This window comes from Podarcis melisellensis (genome assembly GCF_964234715.1).
Source record: "Podarcis melisellensis genome assembly, chromosome: 1".
Taxonomy (NCBI): Eukaryota; Metazoa; Chordata; class Lepidosauria; order Squamata; family Lacertidae; genus Podarcis; species Podarcis melisellensis.
This window is the reverse complement of record NC_138528.1, coordinates 131959394-131976968: the sequence shown is the minus strand read 5'-3', so window position 1 is coordinate 131976968 and position 17575 is coordinate 131959394. Positions and strand designations below refer to the sequence as shown.

At 44.2% G+C, this 17575-nt stretch overlaps 1 protein-coding gene across 1 annotated transcript in view; it reads right to left on the bottom strand.

The window, feature by feature from the left end:
• Positions 1–9227, bottom strand: part of ABCA12 (ATP binding cassette subfamily A member 12) — a 123740-nt gene extending 114513 nt beyond the window's left edge. The window contains exon 1 of the mRNA XM_081899622.1: positions 8950–9227. Within this exon, the coding sequence (XP_081755748.1) occupies positions 8950–9018 (69 nt within the window). The 5' untranslated portion in view covers positions 9019–9227. The remainder of the gene's footprint in view (positions 1–8949) is intronic.
• Positions 9228–17575: the final 8348 nt, after the last annotated feature.

Below are 17575 nucleotides of genomic sequence, written 5' to 3'. Positions count from 1 at the left end.
GGCCAGCCCAAGCCATTTGGGCACCTGAGACGAACCACAAAATGGTGTCTCCCGCAGCCACCACAAGGGAAGAAGGGGTGAGTGAAGATTTACATCAGGAACAAGGGCGGAATCGAAACAACCTTCACCGATGGTTGAAGTGGGAGTCAAAGGCTGTTGCAGGGCTGAAAGGGGCCTGGTCTGAGTCACACTGGGCAGGTGCAGAGCCCAGGAGACCCCAGACAGCAGCCCCATAGGGGTGGGGGAGACAAGCTGAGCCTCCTATTTGCCAAGAGGCCACTGTAGAGGTGGCAAGCAGGGTGGGGAGGCACTGCCAAGGAGGCGGCAGATTGGGTCTCCAAGAAGCATGCAGCAGCGATGTGCTGGTCCTGGGGGGAAGGTTACCGTTGGCGTAGTCAAAGTCCGGTCCTGGGTCACTAGCCTGGAAACAGTTCACAAGGAGTGGGGCGAGGTCCGAAGCAGGAAGCCGGATGGGGACGGGAACACTGGAGGGTCAGGTCTGGGTCCGGGCAGGAACAGGTACTCAACAACGACGTTGCTCCCGCAACCTGGGACTGGGCTGACTGGCCTTTATCTTCTCTGAGGCCAGGGGCGGTCCCGGCCCCCAGGAGACCCGCCTCTCCTGGCCTTAAGGCGAGCACTCCTCCGGGGAGAAACCAGTTCCCTCCGCCTCTCTGTCCTGAGCCTCTGCAGTTCAGGAGAGGCTGAAGGGTTACTGGGCCCAGGGGGAGACTCACCTGCAGGCACTGAGTCCTCAACCACCTCTGGAGCCAGAGTGGATTCACCTGGTGCCTGCTCCTGAGGATCCGGCAAAGGTGCAGGTGCTTCAGAATCAAGGCCCTGCCCCAGCTCAGCCGGCCCTGGAGGCGGGGACTCCTGTGCAGGCTGGGATTCCTCCGGTTCAGCCTCTGAATCGGATTCCCAGGCCATCACAAGCGACAGCAGCAGCAGCTGCAGGAACTGCATTTCTTGGAGGCTGGAGCCAGAGGAGCAGCTAGCTGCTCCAGCACCCAGGGCAGCGCCTGTGGCGAGCATCCCGGGGGATGCCACTCATGGTGAGCGGTGGGAGTCCCAGGGGGGTGGGGCGGCAATGTCACCCCCCTCAGGGATGACACCCGGGTCACACCGCCTCCACCGCCCCCCCTCCTCCACCACTGACTGGAGCTATTGCTCCTGTGGATCCTGCTGCCTGAGGCTTCTTGGGTGGGCTGGCCCTGAATGGCCTGACTCAGTGAAACCTAACTTCCTAAATTCCTAGTTCCTCTTCAACCAGCCTGATTAATATTCTACAGCCCTTTTAATGTGCTTGTAGGGGGGGGGTTATTGTTTGTTGGTTTTCTTTTAACTATTTACTTGTGTTTTTACCTTGTATTTTATGCTGTGAACCGCCCTGAGAGCTTGTGATGAAAGGCAGTATATAGATCAAATAATAAAATAAGTAAGTGAACTAAGTTCATTCTAGGCTCAAATAAGCCTGGCTTCCATAGAAGGTTCCCCAGAGAGTCTCAATCCTTGAGAGCACTGGTAAATTTTAAACTAATTCTATAATAGTTTTTGAGATATTATCCTAATTGAACAGTTAGAGGATCAGTGAAAACCCCATATTTTCTTATATTGCTACACAGCCTGCAAGGAATTCTTATTTAATTTACACCACACGGCAAATCAACTCCTGAGCCTCTTTTTTTATCACAGGGACCTACAAGCAATGCAAACTGATTTTATATTGGCAGAAAAATGTCTCTGAAAATGATACAGAACTGTTAATGTCTCTGAAAATGAACTGTTAAGCAACATTCATAGAAAAAGAAGTGGAAGCTCCTGGAAATAGTAGCCGGAGCAGCCACTGAAGCAGCTTCAATTCACTTGCAATGGATCAAAAATACCCCTTTCTTCCATACTTATCATGGCAACAACAATAATATTTAAACTGTGCATCTTCACAGTAAAAGAACTTTGTGCACATTTTCTCAGTTATTTTTACAATATCCGTGTAAAGTAGAAGAGCATTAATACTTCCCCATATTGCAAATGTAGTTGGCTGCTAGCTGGTACTCCTCATGCTTCACTTATGTGTTGAAGCAATAAACCATGAGTCTCCAGCTCAAAGCTCAAGCTCATATCACAGCTAATTACAGCTTGTATATTAGTTCCCAAATGTGTCTTTTTGGGGTGGCATAGCTGTCTCTTTCCTTTGGTTGGGTGCACTTTATTCCAATCCTTTGCTTCTCAGGTGGTTTTCTAAAATTTTACAAGATTTTAGCATCTATAAAACTAGGTGTAACTGGAAACTGGGAGCTTGAAAATAGCCTTGTTTCTAAAGCAGTTAAAACTTGAGCCATAGGCCAGGCATGCCACATAGGCGAACTCCAGCCCTCCAGGTATTTGGGACTACAATTCCCATCATCCCTGACCACTGGCCCTGTTAGCTAGGGATTATGGGAATTGTAGTCTGGAGGGCCCAAGTTTGCCTATGCCTGCCATAGGACATATATTGAGGGAAGGCCAAGTGAATTATGGGAAATCATCCTAGTGATAGTTTTAGCTTTCTCCATGCAATGGGCTAACTGACTTGGGCAAACTGGAAACTCATGGATCTCTGGCACCCTGTACAAACCAGAAGTTACATTTTGTTTCTTTGGATACCAGATGAGTTTCCAATTAAGAGATAAATGAACTTCACCCATAAGGAAAGAAAGTAGTGAAATATATTGTACAATCTAGCCTTAATTTACAAAAACAACAAATCAGCCAAGAGATTTCTTTTGTTTCAAAGAATCCACCAGACTTTGACATGACAGAACATGTTATGGATTTGGAAGGGGAACCCCCCCCCCAAAAAAAACACCTTAGAAATTAATAAATGATAGGATTTTGATTAGCTGCTATGTGAAGGGGGGAATATAAGCTGCAGAGGAATTCCTGGGCTAGTCTATGCAAAATGACTTGGCCAAGCTAGGGCCATTAAGAAACATTACAGGGCCATTGGGAGCCATTGCGAAAGCAATAAAACTGTCCTTCCTCTTGCCCGGAGGTGTGAACAGACACTGGAGCTTTGGAAGGTTGGCAGGGTAATGGGGTATGAGGTAAAAAGAGAGTTTTTAGCAGGTTGTTATGGGAAGAAGAAGGAAGAATAAAGACTGGGATTCATCTTGGGCAGGTTGGCTGAAGGCTGGCTGGGAGAGATACCAGACTCCATGGCTGCGCTGCTGTGGGGGACAAGCTCCTCATGCTGTAAGATCTGGACTCCCTTCATGCAGAATGAAGGTGTAAATAGGTGAATAAGCCATATTTCTTAAAGCTATGACAGTCTCCACTGTGTCTCAATTCTCCAAAGGAATACAGACCCTGGGTGAGTGCCTGGAACCCCATAGAGTTGGGCAGGGGGTGGGGTGGCACCCAACTTTATACATAGCATCCCAGTCTAACTCAGGAATTCCACCCCAACCCACCCCAGTCTTTCTGGTACTGAGTTAAACAAAGTAGGGTGGGAGGGAGGTTTATGAGAACCCTATTGTCCCCACTGAAAATGTGACAGCCTTTTGGGTGTGTTTTCCATGCCCGTCTGAAAGACAGCCAAAGGGAGGGAAGAGGGAATTTGACTCCCTGGCTGGAGCTTAAACAACTGGGCTGCTAACTTCCTTGACCCTCCCAGTTGCTCTTTGTCGACCAGTTGCAGCAAAATGTGCCATTAGGGACTTGTCCACATTTCCGCTTGTCTGTTGGCTAGAAAGCATGTTGTTTCACTTGAGGAGGAACCTCCCCATAGTTCAGATGTTGCTTTATGCTCAAGCAACTCTACATTTTACTCTCTTATTGGTTTATGTTGTCATACATGCTCAATGAAGGGGAAATCAACAAATTAAAAAACATGGAAAATGTTTTAAGGCACAGGTATTCTAAGGAAAATAATAAATGCCTTCATTATGGTCATAGGACCCATTTTGATTGAAACACACAGCACAAATGAATAACCAACCAATCACACAACAGGGACAGTATGACTAAGACAATCTAGCATTTGAGCTCTTATATGCATTTTTTTTTTTTAAGTCACTTGCTCAGTAATATATGGGACTTTGTCTCAGTGCCCCAGTAAACTATTCGGAAAGTGGTGAATTATATAAAAGTTGCAATATGGATGTGGTTTGGCAGTGGGCAGAATGGCAGCGTAGTGCTGAGACTACCCATACAGAGAATTTTTCTGCTCTCAGTGATAGCTTAAATCATAGAAACAGCTATAGAGTCGTTTGATTGGGTAGATGATGCAATCAGGTGGCTTGCAGGAAACTGCAGCCTTATAAAATCGATAACAACATGGCTACAGACCCACTTCCCCCAGCCCCCACCCTACTGGATAGCGGAGCAGACATGGCATACAAAGGCCAACAATCGCTCTGGGGTGCGAAACAGCTGGCAGCCGTGGCTGACGATTAGATTGGGCAGCGGCGCTGCAGCTGCTGTAGCATAGACTGCAATCTTTTTCCACCCAACTTACTGAGATCATGAAGACAGTAAAATGAAGCATAGTGTTAAAATAAAAGTACATGTGCTGATGTTTCAGGGACTCTAGTATTACATGTAACACAGCAGCCCTGTTCTGATGTTCACCTGAAGGTGCAAGGGCTTAAAACATGGAAGGGGGCTGGGGAATGCACACAAATTCCATCCCATGTCCCCAGGCACGCAACTCTTCTACAACTCCCACCATCCCCAGCCAGTAACTTACTGAACGGCAGCAAGGAGAGTTAGAGTTCAGCAACATCTCGAGAGCCACAGGTTCCTCATTCCTATACCAAGCAAATGATTTTCTGCTACCAATTAGAATGAGTGTCAAATCTGAAAACAGGTACAGTGGTACCTCTGGTTACATACTTAATTCATTCCGGAGGTCCGTTCTTAACCTGAAACTGTTCTTAACCTGAAGCACCACTTTAGCTAATGGGGCCTCCTGCTGCTGCTGCTGCGCTGCCATTACACAAGTTCTGTTCTCATCCTGAAGCAAAGTTCTTAACCCAAGGTAATATTTCTGGGTTAGCGGAGTCTGTAACCTGAAGCATATGTAACCTGAAGCGTATGTAACCCGAGGTACCACTGTAGTAAGTATTAGTGGACATAGCAATGAGTTATTTTATAAATCTTAAAAAGGATACTTATTTATGTAGTAACTGAAGATTTAAATAAGTAATATGATGAATTAACATGTTTAATGCTGAATTAGGAAGAAAGAATGATGTTAAGTGATCAAGTTAAGTATATAAGAATTTTGATTTGGAAAACCGTTAAAATGATATGCATTGAAACCCAACCAGGGGGATACGAGGAAGTCACTTAACAATGTTAATACGATTAGTTTTAATAAGGTTTGATTTTTGATTTTTTAGTTGTTAGTGTGTCTATAGTTTTGTGAAAATCAATAAAAAAATTGGGGGGGGGAGGAATTCTAAGAAACAAAAAGTTAAGTGCTGCTGTGAAATCAGTGGTTGAAATCAGTACAGTTCTGAAAGGTTCAGTCTGCCATCTTGTTTCAAAATGGCACTTGATGGTATCCAAACATACACAAATCCCTGCTTCTTGCACTGTGTTTTATTTCAATCTCTGTGTCACAGGGTGTTTTCACATGAGGCTTATTCCATATTTATATAAATAGTAGGAAGGCTCAAAGGCTAGCCAAGTCTCAAGTGTGAAATTGCTCAAAAATTGACTCAGATAGGCCTTGGGACTTTTTTATATAGACATTGAAAGAAGCCTCTGATTCAAAAACCAAAATATTCCAATTGCCCAGGCAAGCGCATTATGTGACCCATGAGACCAGCAAAATAACAAGGATGAAATCAGGCCAAATACTTATTGACAGAAGCAGGCAGGGTAATGGTTGGCATGGCATGGGGTCCTAGGATTAGTTCATCATTCCATAAGCCCCACATTGGAGGAATGGGTCCACCAGGTTCGGACCATCCCAAACCCGTTCCATGGGAGTTGGCTAGTGTTGAACCTTGCCATGGTGCAAGCCAAGCAACAAGGTTTCACTGGGCAAACAGGGTGAAGATTCCAACCAGGCAGATACCCCAACCCAAACTTGGGGGTGCCGTGGTCAATCCTCCCCTCAGACCCCTTATGGAGGGCCCCTATACTGTGTTGACCCTGCGCAATGCAATGGCTCAGTGAAGGCTCTAACCCAGGGGTGCATGGGAGTGAAGCTCTGAGCTCCAGGGGAAGCAGTCTTTGCAAGGTATCATGGGACATCATTCAGAGAGGATACTAGGCAAAACCTTGCTCAGTATTTTGCTCAGTCTATGGGCCACAACAGCCAGGAAAGGGCACTCTGCACTTATTGGGCACAGAACAAGGCCTGTGCATGTGCAAACCTGTATGCCTCTTACCCAAAAGAAGTTCAAAGTGGCTTAAAGCAATATAATCAAATCAAATCCACAAAATGCATGAAACAGCCATTAATTTTTTTAACAAAAATCTTATTTGGACAAACCTACCCAGATGCTTAGAAAGTTTGTTTCTGTCTATTCTATTGTGGTTTTAACTTCTTGTATGTTTTAAATTACAGCTTTAACATTTTAGGTAATAATTTTATTGTGTTGCCTTTTTTATAAACCAGTTTGAGGTTTCTTTTTACAGTCATGTGGTATATAAATTTTATGCAATAAATATATTATTAAACAAGCCAAAAACCATCATGTCTTCATGAATCTCAACCAGGAGGGCATCATTCCAAATGGCGTATTGTTACCAAGGTGGCAATAGTAAGTTTTATTCCTTGGACAGCCCAGGAATCTGGAGCAGGGCTCAGGTGATGGACTGAGCATTCAGAAAGGAACATGTGGAAGAAGGTGGTCCATAGAGAACAGGGGTGGGGAGCCCTTTTGGTCCACCAGGCCAGAACACTGTTCAACAGTTCAACACTGTTTGACAGGTGGGCGGGACAATCCACCTGTTAATCCTGATGTCATTGTGATGTCAGATGTCTGAGAGGTGGGCTGTCCTGCCCGCCCACCCAAAGTGGTGCTGTAACTCAAACTCTATTTTAAAGGCTTGCCTTCCCTCTGCCAGGCTGAGGGCGTCTCAGCCACCAGCAGCCCCACCCTTAAATGGAGTTTGGTGTAATTCACGTTGGCTTATCTTCCCAGAGGCATCTAGCCAGCTGAAGCCGGGATGGGGTGGGGAAGAGGAAAAAGAAAAGGCAGCTCTCAGAATTCCTGCCTTGGCACACACCTCCACCTGCCTGCTCATTGTATCTGTCCCATTGAGTCAGAATCCCCAAAGGGTAGAGCTGATGCAGTCAAACCACGGCAGATTAAAGACTCTTCGATATAATCGACTGCCACATATTTAAGGGGCAACATTAGGACCAACAAATATCACAAGCAGTAGCTCCGTTGAGCAACAATCCAGTGGGGGGGGGATTATAGAAGAGAGGGGTTTTTTAAAGCCTTCAGATGGCAGAGTGCTGAGGGGAAAGTTTTGTGAATGGACTGTGATGCACATTAACATTTGACAGGGGAGAAAGATACCGTATTTTTTGCTCTATAAGACTCACTTTTTCCCTCCTAAAAAGTAAGGGAAAATGTGTGTGCGTCTTATGGAGCAAATTCAGGCTGCGCAGCTATACCAGAATCCAGAACAGTGAGAGGGATCGATGCTTTCGCTGCACAGCGATCCCTCTTGCTGTTCTGGCTTCTGAGATTCAGAATATTTTTTTTCTTGTTTTCTTCCTCCAAAAACTAGGTGCGTCTTGTGGTCTGGTGCGTCTTATAGAACGAAAAATACGGTACCCTGATTTTAAATAAAAACGGCAGTGTTCATTGGATGAAAATCAGGGAATATGGAGCTGAAAGTCTCCTGGCCTTCTCCCAAAATAAAAAAAGCAGACAGATACCTGCTGAAATGGTTTTAAATTTTAACATATCTCACTACATTAAACTACCACTCAGGAAGTAGATTTTAATGCTTAGTTGTCATCACATTGTATGATACAAATGCTCACAAACTGCCACGTTTCTTGAGGGAAATTACCGAGAAAGTTTTGCATAATCCTGGCAGCCCAATTTGTACAGCTATGAAGTAATTTTCCTAAAATCAGTCCAGGGCAGCACCTGCTCAGAAAGTAGATGCACAGGTACAGTCCTAAATAAGTACAGCACTAAATAGGTATACCTATGAAACAGGTGCAGTGGAAGCTAAAAAGTCATGAACCAACGAAAGGCAGACCACCTTGATTCCTCAGGATGTTTTTTTCTTCCTTTTGTAACTTTTCCTCCAGCTGAGGTTGTAGTTAAGCACTACTCCTTTTTCAGCCTCAACAAGCGTTTGGCTCATGCGCAAGGAGCATGGCAAGCCTGGTCGACTTCTGCACACACACAGCAGAAAGAGATGGGATATGGTGGCATAATTCCCAGGAGGTAGAATGGTTGGTATCACTTCTGACTACAAGTAATCTTTGACTATTCTTCTACATTTTTTAAAGGGCAAGCAGTCGACTGAAGCGAGACTCCAGCCCAGACCTTTGACTGCTCTGCTAGTTTTCTCTCTGCAAAGGGTATTTTTAACAAACGTGAGCATTCATAAGCGTGACCCACCACCTGCAGCCTACAGTCGAGCAGCCCTTTCCAACACTTCAACTCATTGCCACCTCATTCTGCTACACATGTAGACCAGACCACTCTGAAGTATCCCCATTAAGGAACAAAAAGTCAACAGCAATTTGAGCAGGCCAAATAAAGGCAACTGAGAATTTGCTTCTGTTCTGAGGCAACACACCTTTGAACATGATCTAAAATGTAACACCTCCACATTCCTACTCAGGGCTCTTCCACCAGCAAATATCTTCCACCTTAATTTATTTTATTATTATTTTTTGTCAGTGTCACAAGCCATTTCTCAGTCTGAACCTGCAAAGGTTTTCTCTCATTTTATTCTTATTTCTTAAATACTTACTTTTTGCCGTTTGACGCCCAGCCAGTTCTTCCACAGCAGCACCCGCAGGTGCTGGAATAGTGAAGCCATCCGTGGAATTCCCCCCCAAAGCCAACTGGTTCAGTCTTCTCTCTCCCCTCCTTGAGGTGTCCAAATGCTTATGCTGCGCTGGCCCACCACTCTGAATGTGAACTTTCTCTGCGCAGCATAGCTCTCAGGAGCTTGCTCATCAACCTGTCTCTGCTCTGTGCACACAGCTGCCTTTCCTTCTGCAATAGCTCCTAGCAAATGCAACAGGTTATTCCTCCAATGAGCAAGGAATGGGAGCAGCACCAGCCAGTACAATCTTGAGTTAATTACAATATTGTCTCCCTCTCTTTGAGCTGCCTCCAGTACCTGTGTGATAAAAAATGGGTGGCATTCCAAGATGCTTTTCCCCAATTAGGAACTCCCTGCCACCTACACATATTGCCTGCAGAAGACAAGTCATAAAAGAAAAGGAGCCAGGAACCAGCTTGACAAGCCAGTGTGGCCAGTCTCACTCTTTTGCCTGCTTTCCTATGCATATACAGTTGGCAGGGAGTGCTATAAAAGAGAACAGGGACTCTGGCTTCTGTCTTAAAACAAAAACAACCGTGGTGGCCCTTCCTAGGGACGCATGTGAATAGATGCCAGGATAGTTTCAGCTCCTTCTTAATCATTAAGACAGAGGCTGTTCCCACCTTTACCTTTCCTCCACACCTTCCAGGCATGGTCTGCGCTTTGAAGCTCCTTGTCCAAGTGTGTGTGCTTTTTTACTCCAGAGCTTTTTCTGTGAAAACCTGCTCTTTACTGCTAAATCAGAGCACTCCGTGGGAAACCTGAGTTGCTGTTTTTGCAGGGAAAGCTCTGGGGTAAAAGAAAGAGCGCTCAGACATGGAGTTTTAAAGCGCGGATCTGAGCCTGGAAAGCACAGAGCATGGGCGTAGCCGGAGGGGGGAGAGGGGAATCAATAAAAAGCAGTGGCGTAGCGTGGGGGGTGCAGGGGGGACCGGCCGCACCGGGCGCAACATCTGGGGGTTAGGGGGCGCAAATCCATGGGTTAGGGGGCGCAAATCCAAGGGTTAGGGGGCGCAAATTACTTGCCTTGCCCCGGGTGCTGACAACCCACGCTACCCACTGATAAAAGCAATACAAATCAATACAAATCTGAGGTTCTGCCCCCCCAACAACAAAAATCCTGGCTACTCCTTTGGCACAGAGCAAAGGTAAATGTGGCTAAGCCCTGAATGTGTGCCTTAGTCATAAGTTACTGTGGTAACACAGTGGCCAATCAATAATATTCATTTCACCAAGCCACGAATGTTCCAAGTGGAGAGACCACGCAGGGGTGGAGGACGGCGTGGTAATTTTGCAACACACTGTGGGAGTGTCATGCTGGCGCAATTTCTCAGAGCTCCCTTTCAAAGGATATAGGCACTGCAATTTTTTCTTTTAATTCTTCAAGTCTTTGCACTCTTCATTCATGCAACATATTTTGTCCTGAATGGAGTGTGGCAAGTAAATTTAATTTACTGTTTCTATAAGATGAATAGAATTGATTAATTTTGTTAAATTAATGTAGGTTGGCTATAAGAGTTTGACATTAGGTCAGTAACACTACTTCAACATTAATTAATTTCCTCTCCACAGTTGAATTATGCTAATGATTAAACAGAGGTAGGTAGCTGATTGGTTGTAGGAAAAAGAAGAAACAAGCATGGATCTGAAAGTGTTCTCAGGGCCAAGTCTTAATACCAAAACATTGTCATTCTGGTTCAAGATCTACATGAACTTCAAAGAGGATTTCATCAATAAAGGGAAAATGACAGCTCGGCGTTTGAATCCCTTTGTAAGGTTGGAAGCTTTAGTTCAGTGTTTCCCAAACTTCGGTCTCCAGCTGTTTTTGGACTACAATTCCCATCATTCCTGACCTTGCTAGCTAGGAATGATGGGAGTTGTAGTTCAAAAACTGCTGGAGACCCAAGTTTGAGAAACATTGCTCTGTTTGAACATCCAAGTGCAATTTGCTGCTCCCCTTTCCTTAAATTTAAAAGGCCCAAGTTAGTCATGTTGGCTTTGAAAGTGGTTTTGAATCTGGCACCAGTGCATCACTCCTTATAAACTTATGAGATGCAAATAGCATGCAGAGGCTATTTCTGTCCAAAGTATGCTTTAGCCCAAAAATGTTATCGGATGGTACTGTTGCCTTCCACATCAATCTCCAAGCAGTGTCAGCTTCCTGGGGTTATAGGCACTTACTCAGGGTTCATGTTTCCATCAAAATGAGACACAACAGATTGTGGTGTCTTTATGATATATGGTTTATTTACACATATATACAACATGAGCCCACGATGGAGGGGTTCACAGCATTAACACCTCAAGAGAGCCGTGCTTCCCTCATAACCACAGCCTTGGATTTCAGCAGAAATCAAGCATGGCTCTCACTCACTGTCTTCTGCCTACTTCTAGCCCAGCTCACACAACTCAACTATGCCTATTGTCCTTCTCCCTACCAGCCATGCCCACCCATTTGCCCTCTGGCACAAAGCTACTTCCTTTTGTTATACTAATGACCCTGCTTAGCCTCCTTAACTCACCAAGAATCTGGCTTGGCTACTTCAACCACTGAATCTCCCAAATTCTAATATGTTGGGCTAGGTAAAAAGGTAAAGGACCCCCTGGATAGATAAGTCCAGTCAAAGGTGATTATGGGGTTGCAGCACTCATCTCGCTTTCAGGCCAAGGGAGCTGGCATTTGTCCACAGACAGCATGTGGTCATGTGACCAGCAGGACTAAACCGCTTCTGGCGCCTCTTCCACTCTGCCAGGGAAAAGAAGAGAGTGAGAAAAGCATACTATAAGCAACCAAAACCGCAAGAGAACAGGTGTAATCATATTAGGAGCAGAAACAGAACTCACAGTTGTTGCAAGGCAAATAAAATGAAATACATCTTGAACAACAGAGACTTTATTCCATAATAAAACTAATAACTGTCTGAAATGTGCACAACTCAGTTTAATTGCAATATAAATGTGCCTCACATTTTCAGATTGGAAGTAAGCTGGTTTGAGGGGGAATGCATCAAACAGCAGCATTCCTTGAGAAACTAGAGGAGAAATATGGATTGCTGTACTCCAGAGAGCTTGTACCAGTTGCTGCCACTGGGCTTATGAAGCAGCCCATTGGATCTCTGCCATCAGACATCAGCAAAGTCTGCTCAGCTTCTGAGAAGTGCCCTGCACTTCTTTCATGTGAGCAGAACAAGATGCAGGCAAGTTCTGCAGAATGCCAGCTCTTTCAACCCAAGGTTGCCTGCTGAATGAACTATATGAAATTACACAATGCTTTTCAGACACAGGCTGAGTGCCATACAGCTGTGTGATGCACATGCAAATTCTTTATATAAACGGCTAATAGACAAAACTCACTGCTTTTCCATTCAACTTTAGCCACCTTCGCAAGTCACCCAATTCCAGACTGAACAGCCAATCTTGGTGTCCATTGTGAAAACACCCTAAGAAGCTATTTACTCTATAAGAGTATAAACGATGAAAGAAAATGCAGAGGAGTATCTTTTGAAATTAGATGCAAAGTAGCAGACATGGAAAGCGCTTGGCTGCCATTTGGTCTCACCTGGAGAAGAAATGAAACCAGTCTCAGCATGCAAAGCATTCAGCCAGCAGCAAAGGGAGCAGTTGCCTTCAACCTACGTTTGAAAAAATTGTACTGACTCTGCAAACTACAGCTAATTCAAATGATATTAGAAAATAGATGAAAGGGAAGTAAAGGCAGGTGAGAAGGGAAATGTTACCCAAGGGAAAGCACTGAAATAAGAAAGCCTTTTGGCCAGCCATCTCACCACTTTTGGTATTGGCACATGCTATCCCAATCTCTGAGCAGTGTGAAATACCAAGGGGTCCAGGCACCCACCCAGCATTCAGGTTTCCTTTGGGAATGAGGCACAGCAGAGACTGTGGTGTCTTTATGATATATGGCTTATTTACACATCTATACAACTTTCTGTCTCTCTCACTTGGGAATGTGTATGTATAGATAAATACCAATGAAAGCACCAAACAGCACTTCTGACATGTTTTTTCTGGATCTTGGTAGAATGCAGTTAATCACTAAAACCATATTTTTTACTGAAGTGACTAACAAAGCAGAAATTTTGAATTCTTATAGCAAATGTCTCCTATTTGTAAAAGTTGTCCTTAAGCCCGAGTTGGGTATGTTAAGCCTGGGTAAAAGGAGACTGTGAGGAGATATCTCAATGGCTATCACATGGAAGATGGACCAAGCTTGCTTTCTTCTGCTCCAAAGGGCAGGACACTTGAACCAAGGAGCAGATTGCAGGTAAATATCAGGGAGAACAGTAAGAGCTGTTCAACAGTGGAAAGGACTCCCTTGGGAGGTGGTGGACCCTCCTTCATTGGAGAAGTTGGATGGCCATCTGTCATGTATGATCTAGTTGAGATGCCTGAATTGCAGGAGGCTGGACTAGATGACCCCCAGGGTCCCATCCAACTCTACAATGCTATGATTCTATCAGCCTACAATGGAGGGCTTCACAGCATTAACACCCCTCAAAGGGTCTCGTTTCTCCCATAGCCATAGCTTTGGATCCAAACTGAGATCCAGCATGGCTCTCTCCCCTGCTTGCTGCTTTGATTTTTGTTCACATCACTGTCAACTCTGCTCTCAGCACTGGCTTTTGAGGAAGGGGGCCCCACCCATTTGCCACCCCACACTGAGCCCCTTAATCCCCCATCACCTCACCAGGAAGCTAGATTGGCCACCTTCTGGAACTAGAAGGCTTGAGTCACTTTTAACACTTGCTGGATCCAGAGATTAGAGGAGTCTGGCACACGTACCCCCCCCCCCCAAACTCACAACAGTATATTATGATACTAGGCAATATCCAGTGTTATGCCTTTTGATACAACAGAACTTTCCCTTCATCTCCTCCCTGCTGTGTCCACCTCTGCATCAGACTGAGGGGGGGGGGGGCAAACGAAAAGCCATTCTGCAAATGGGGTGCACTGCTGGTTTGTCATCCCTTATAGGCAACCCCCAGAAAAAGAAGGTGCGCACGTATTGGACTAATTCAGGAAGAATCAGTCCTCCTAAATTATATGACCATAGCTTGGCTGTTACCAACACAAAGAACCTGCCTGTATCTATTTAGAAGCTTTAAAGTAGTCTGTCCTTGAAGAACAGAACACATGATAGCAATACTACAAGATTATAGACTGAGTATATATGCTTTTCAAAGCAGTAATTGGGATCTAGATAAATTTTAGCACCAGGAACAAATTATTATCTTGCAAGAACAAGAACAACAAGTATCAAATACAGTGATCAGAAGAATTAGCCCAGAATACAGCATGGCACGTGGTTCAGAGAAGGATTAAACTTGGGTTTTTTTATCACATACAGTATACTAGTTCTGGGTTTGTTATGTGGCTCTGCCATTCTGTCCTCATTTTCATGTGCATAAGCTAGTTTGAGCAATAAACATTGACTTTTCTTTTGTGGCTGTTGAGAAGTTATGGGGAAAATCTAGATGCTTGGAATGTCGCTTGTGAGCCGTCTTAAGAACCTTTCACTGAGTAATGCTTGTACACACCTTCGCTAACCACAAAAACAGTGATGCCTTGCTCTTCCCTATCATTATCTCGAGCCAATGATGATCCAGGCATGTGTCATTGTCAGGGACCCTTATCAGAGACAATGTAAGTAGGGTGGTTTGTCAGAAGGCCCATGTCTAGTGCCTTATTTTTAATCAAAAGTTAGAAGAAAATGGGTTACTCAGAATTCTGAAAAAGTGTGGTCATGATGCCCATGAGTGGCTTACCTATGGGGAACTTTAAAACTAAAGCAATCTGATAGTATTGTTTTAAGTTTAGTTGGGTAAGGACCCTCTCAATTCCTGGCTGCCTGATCCTCCTTATAATTCCTAGAATTAGTAAATGTTAGAATTTAACCAATACTTGGAGTATTAAGAGAAAGTGCCAGATGTTGGATTTAACAGCCTCAGGCTACACTAGTTTTTCCTGATTGGGAGATCACCTGGCAGAAGAGCCATTATGTAGAACAAAAGAAAGATAATGGGCGATTAACAAAGTGGTTACTCTCTGCCAGACAAAGAGGGATGGATTCCCACTTCAGCTGTGTGTTAGTGGGCAGAGGCAAAAAAAAAAAGAAAGGCTTTAGGATTTCAGTTTGGATTATGTAGGCTGTGCGGAAGGCTCTATTCTTGCACTCAAGCCTGCTGCATCTACGGGAGAAGCAAGGGACCCTCTTGGAATGTGCAAGTTCTGACCTTTCTCCATCCGACTCATGCTGTATATATGTATACAAGTTTTAAAACAGTGCAACACCTGTGGCAGACACCTATTCATTCAGCTGCAAAGGTTGGCAGAATGAAAATGCTTTCAGTTGTTTCTGGAAAGTACCTGTCATATTATTGTGAAACAATTCCCAGACCCCAACCTCTAGCCAATTCTGGATAACACAGACCCAGATAAACAACAGGGAGGATAAAAATGTATGTGGAACCTTCAGCCAAATCTCCCTGAGAGATTTGTATGCAGAGCAAATTTTGCACATACAGTACATCTTGAGGAGGTTAAGAGGATTGTATGTCTTCAGACTAAAGGTGGAGTGTAACTTTTCATTGTTGCAGGAAGCACATCAATTTTATTTTTTATTATTGCAATATAATTATTTCCATATCAAAGAAAAGATAATTAAAATGATTGATCATAACAAGAGTAAGCAAAGAAGCTATAATGCTTCATCCATGAGCAGAAATTTTCATGGTAGCCTAACATAAGGCTATACTACCTGTACATACTCATAATCTCAAATGATGAACACATGAAGAACACCATTTCACCAATGTAACTTCATGTAACATGCGTATTAAATATAACAAGCACCTGTCAAGTGGGGAGGCCTCCAATTTTTCCATAGTTTAACTCTGGATATGGAGTCAAAGGCTGCTTTAACGTCAATAAAGACAGCATAAAGGGACCGTGTTGGTCTGCCATAGTCAAAACAAAAAAAATTCCTTCCAGTAGCACCTTAAAGACCAACTAAGTTAGTTCTTGGTATGAGCTTTCGTGTGCATGCACACTTCTTCAGATACACTGAAACAGAAGTTTCCAGACCCTTCTATATAGTGAGAAGGTGGGGAGGGGTATTACTCAGAAGGGTGGTGGGAATGGGTGATTGGCAGATAGCTGTGATGAGCCTGTTGACGACTCTTAACGACTGCAATAGGTCTTACAGGAAAAAGCAAGGGGTGAGAAGGTGAAAAGTGGCTTTGTCATGTATAATGAGATAAGAATCCAATGTCTTTGTTCAGGCCAGGTTTCTCCATAGTTTTAAGTTTGGTGATAAGTTGCAATTCAGCAGCTTCTCTTTCCAGTCTATTTCTGAAATTCCTTTGTAGTAAAACAGCTACTTTGAGATCTTGTATAGAATGTCCTGGGAGATTGAAGTGTTCTCCTACTGGTTTCTCTGTTTTGTGATTCCTGATGTCCGATTTATGTCCGTTTATTCTTTGGCGTAAGGTCTGGCCTGTTTGTCCAATATAGAGAGCTGAAGGACACTGTTGGCATTTGATGGCATATACAATGTTAGACGATGAGCAATTAAATAGTCCTGAGATGGTATGTGTGATGTTGTTGGGGCCAGTAATGGTGTTGTCTGGGTGTATGTGGCAGCAAAGTTGGCATCTGGGTTTATTGCAGGCTCTGGTGCCAGTGTCCGTGTTAGGTCTGGTTGTAGTATTATTGTGGGTTAGGAGTTGTTTGAGATTGGGTGGCTGTCTGTAGGCAATAAAAGGTCTTCCTCCCAGAGCTTGAGAAAGAGAACTGTCATTGTCCAGGAGAGGTTGTAGATCTCTGATGATGCGTTGTACTGTTTTAACTTGTGAGCTGTATGTGATGACTAGAGGTGACAGACAGACCCAAAGACAGACCCAAAAAAGAAAATAACAGAACACCTCTAGTCATCACATACAGCTCACAAGTTAAAACAGTACAACAGAGCCTGCAATAAACCTAGATGCCAACTTTGCTGCCACATACACCCGGACAACACCATTACTGGCCCCAACAACATCACACATACCATCTCGGGACTATTTAATTGCTCATCGTCTAACATTGTGTATGCCATCAAATGCCAACAGTGTCCTTCAGCTCTCTATATTGGACAAACAGGCCAGACCTTACGCCAAAGAATAAACGGACATAAATCGGACATCAGGAATCACAAAACAGAGAAACCAGTAGGAGAACACTTCAATCTCCCAGGACATTCTATACAAGATCTCAAAGTAGCTGTTTTACTACAAAGGAATTTCAGAAATAGACTGGAAAGAGAAGCTGCTGAATTGCAACTTATCACCAAACTTAAAACCATGGAGAAACCTGGCCTGAACAAAGACATTGGATTCTTATCTCATTATACATGACAAAGCCACTTTTCACCTTCTCACCCCTTGCTTTTTCCTGTAAGACCTATTGCAGTCGTTAAGAGTCGTCAACAGGCTCATCACAGCTATCTGCCAATCACCCATTCCCACCACCCTTCTGAGTAATACCCCTC